This window comes from Dipteris shenzhenensis, chromosome 1, assembly GCF_047967505.1.
Source record: "Dipteris shenzhenensis isolate YYH24624 ecotype China chromosome 1, Dip_SZ_1.0, whole genome shotgun sequence".
Lineage (NCBI taxonomy): Eukaryota > Viridiplantae > Streptophyta > Polypodiopsida > Gleicheniales > Dipteridaceae > Dipteris > Dipteris shenzhenensis.
The window spans coordinates 9727240-9730818 of NC_141596.1; the positions used below are offsets into that span (position 1 = coordinate 9727240).

At 46.5% G+C, this 3579-nt stretch overlaps 1 protein-coding gene across 1 annotated transcript; it reads left to right on the forward strand.

Moving 5' to 3' along the window:
* Nucleotides 1–1361: 1361 nt before the first annotated feature.
* Nucleotides 1362–2973, forward strand: LOC147905346 (F-box/kelch-repeat protein At5g15710-like). Its single transcript, XM_087379656.1, has one exon. It carries the CDS (start codon nucleotides 1407–1409, stop codon nucleotides 2781–2783), a length of 1377 nt encoding a protein of 458 aa, XP_087235782.1. The 5' UTR covers nucleotides 1362–1406; the 3' UTR covers nucleotides 2784–2973.
* The last annotated feature ends 606 nt before the right edge of the window (nucleotides 2974–3579 follow it).

A 3579-nucleotide genomic window follows, 5' to 3' on the forward strand; every position in this document is an offset into this window, starting at 1 on the left:
ATGAGAACTAATGGTCTAGCCATGATAGTCACATTGATTGTGCATCCTCCTTCTCACGTGTAATCGTTCTTAAAGGAAATAGGTGTGTGTGAGGTTTTGGCAAGCTAGCCAGTGCCTTGCTCAAGGATGGGCTTTTTTCAAAAATGGTGATTGGTAGTAGTGAGGAGATTTGTTTTTTGAAAACGATCGATGTTGATGGGATTGGAGAGCATGCTAGCAAATAGGTAGGTGTTTTTCCTTATAAAGGTGCCACACATGTCATGAGAGGCAAGTGCCAAGAAGGTGTAAGTATTTGGAGGTAGGTGTTGACTGCTAGTGTTTTCCTTTTTTGTCCAATGAGAAAGTGTAATTTCTATTGGGTACAGTGGTGAAAATTCATGAGATTTGTTATTGAGCCGTTAGTTAGGGAACATATGTCATGCACATGAGTTAGAAAACCCATAGATGAGGGATTTTACATCGTGAAAGACTAGAGAGAATTTTTTAATGCCAATGGCTATTGTTGTATCCAACTATTCCAACCACCATAAGAGTGAATTGTATTGCTATTGGTTTAGAGAAAGTACTTTTTTTGTGTGTATGTAGTTGCGCAAGTACAAAAATACATGCCTACAATACATTGCTTAGGGGATTGCCAAATCTCAACTCACTTGGTGGCAGACTCAAATGTAAAGGTCCTAGGTCGGCTGCAATCAAATCTCAACCATCCGATCAAGCCATTTTCAGAATGGGAATATGGTTGGCCCTTTGAGGTGAGTAAATTCTGTGACTTGGCTCACATGGCAAGTACCTCCCAAACTCTCACAATGCAATGTTTTAAAATTCTGACTGCCGCCTTGGGACCCTTCGCGTGGGGGAATGGCTCGTGGTCGACCATTTTTGAGTCAAAAAGTGCCCGACCAATGGTTGGCGGTGGCCGTCAAGCACTCGCCAACTGGCCGGGAACTTTCCTTCTCGTCGAAAAGGCCTCTGCGGCGCATGCCCCGAGATGTGACACCCGCACCGACACACCCGTAACTGCAGCAAGGTGGACATGCACGGAACCAATCGCGTGGCAGTCCGCGAGGAAGTGCAGAAAGAAAGCTCAGAGGAGCGAACGAGATGCGGGGAGAGGCGATGTGGATGAGGGAGGGAGAAGTGAGAGGGGGGTGAGAGAAGGCCAAGGGGTAAAGGAATACAGAGGAGTGCATATAATACATAGGGGATGGAGAATCGCAACCTCGCAACCACCTGGCAGACCCAAACGTGACAGACACCAAAACAAGGACGACACACACACACACACACACACAAAAACACAAAACACAATCGCAGCAAGCAAGCAAACCTCCATCAGCCACCTAGGTGCCTTCCCTCCCCCCCCCCCACCCTCCTCCCTCGAATGATTCTCCGCCGCATTCCCTCCAATGCCTCTCCAAGAAGAGCATTCTCAGGAACCCATCTCCATTGAGCTCTCCCCTAGCCTCTCCGTTCCTGCAGCCCGCCTCGGAGCCCATCTTGGTATCACCGATGCACCAGCTTGCCTCTTTATGGAGCAGATTCCGACCCACCTTCCCGTTATGGCGCCTGCGGACCACGGGATTGCTGCCCACGATCTGCCCATGACCGATGCTGCTCACCTTTCTGGTACGTTGCCATCTCATCCTCTAGCAGTGCAGGCCCAAGTCGCTGGTAGCAGTAGCCTTGAAATTGTTGCGGCCAAAAATATGGAGCCAAGCATGTGGGATTACCTGCCGGATCATATCTTGGAGCGTGTTCTGGCATACCTCCCCTTTTGGAGCATTCTCCGCATGCGATCCATCTCCAAAAAGTGGAACCACAAATTGGCATCGAGACATTTCCTAGACAGCTGCAGCAGACAGTCCTCTCGAGAAGTTCTCTTCATCATGTTTGCTGACTTCTTGCGCCTAAAAGCAGCTGCTACTTACAATCCAGCGTTAGACAAGTGGCATCTCGTTCCATTGTCACTGTTTCACCCCTGTGAGCCACCTAGTTACTTTCTCATTCTAGCTACAGCTGGAGGCCTCCTTTGTTTGGAGGAAATTGCATGGCCCAACCGTTCTCTTTTTGTTTCTAATCCTATGAACAAATCATACAAGAAGCTTCCACCCATGCTACACATGAAATGTCCCTATGTCGTCGGGATGATGATGGATGCTGACAGTAAAGGTTACAGGATTCTTGTTGCGCAAGATGGAGAGCCGCTGGTTTCTCAGTGTTACGAGTCGCGGAGCGACTCGTGGAAGATGAACTCTACTCTAAATCGAAGAGTTGCTCTGATTGCTGGCACTACGTCCTTTGAAGGATTTTTCATTTGCCTTACATTTGGGCCAGTTGGTTTGGTCGCATACAACATTGAAGAGTCATCGTGGCATGAGCTGGAAATCAGGTTGCCTGCATCAATCGCCTTCCCTCATGTGATGGAATGCAATAGGCGGCTGGTGGTAGTGGGAGGACTCGAAGAATATGGTTCTTTGACTAGTATCAGGATCTGGCAACTTGATCTTTCGAGACATGAATGCACAGAAATAGAGAGAATGCCTCATCATCTTTTCCATAGGCTCACTTCTTCTGGTCGAGAGCATTTCTTTTGTGTTGGACAAGCAGGCCTCATTTGTTTTAACGATGGTACAACTCCTGACATTCTTATGTATGACATGGCTGTGAAAAGATGGTGGTGGTTACCGCCCTGCCCTTTACACTACTCACTGAAGAGGCATAGCGGTTATGCTTTCAAAACGCTCGGGTTTCCAATTGAGCCCCGATTTGATGTGTGGGCCTAATTATTTGTATGGGCTGCATCTTCATGACTGTCACATTCTTCCAAAGCTAACGCCACACTTTTTCTCAAGCTCAACGCTTAGTTTGAAAACAAACTTGAGCTTCTTGTTGGTAGATTTTAGACTCTGGAGTCCCTTGTGAGGTGGTGCCACCTTGCCCTTCATACTGGTTGTAAATTTTAAACCCTACCTGAATGAATACGATTTAATGCAAGGGTCTAGTATTTTATCTCGTCTCAATTTAAGTTCTCATCCATTTTTCGGGCTCTTATGGTGCCATATGATGCCAAAAATATGGTTACAGAGAAATTGCAAGACCGGTCTTTGCATTATAATCCCTATTATTGCTTTGCATGTTGTAGCGTGATGGAGAGAATGTGGACTCAATTTTGATTTGTCATTTGCTAGCGGGAGGGGGGGGGGGGGTGTTGGGGGGGTGGGCGCATGTTAGGGGGGAGTGGTAGGCGGGTACAGTGCTTGTATTTCTGCTCCTTAACAGAAACTGTATTCTGTGTGTGAGGACCATTGCAGAATCTTAGTACAAGGATCATGGTATGATGCTCTTGAGTGTGCTTGTTTGAGAACATACGCCTGTGCAATGATCTTTACCTGCTGTGAGTGGTTAAGTTTATTGTAAAAGCAGCATAGTAGCTAATCCTGTTTTGATGCTAGAGACGAGTTTTGTTACCTTTGTGAGTTATTGTCATGAAGTTAGAAACAACACTCTTCTTTTTTGCATTTACATGACAAGTTTCGTAATGTTTCAACTAGACATGTATTTCCATGCACACGTTCTGTA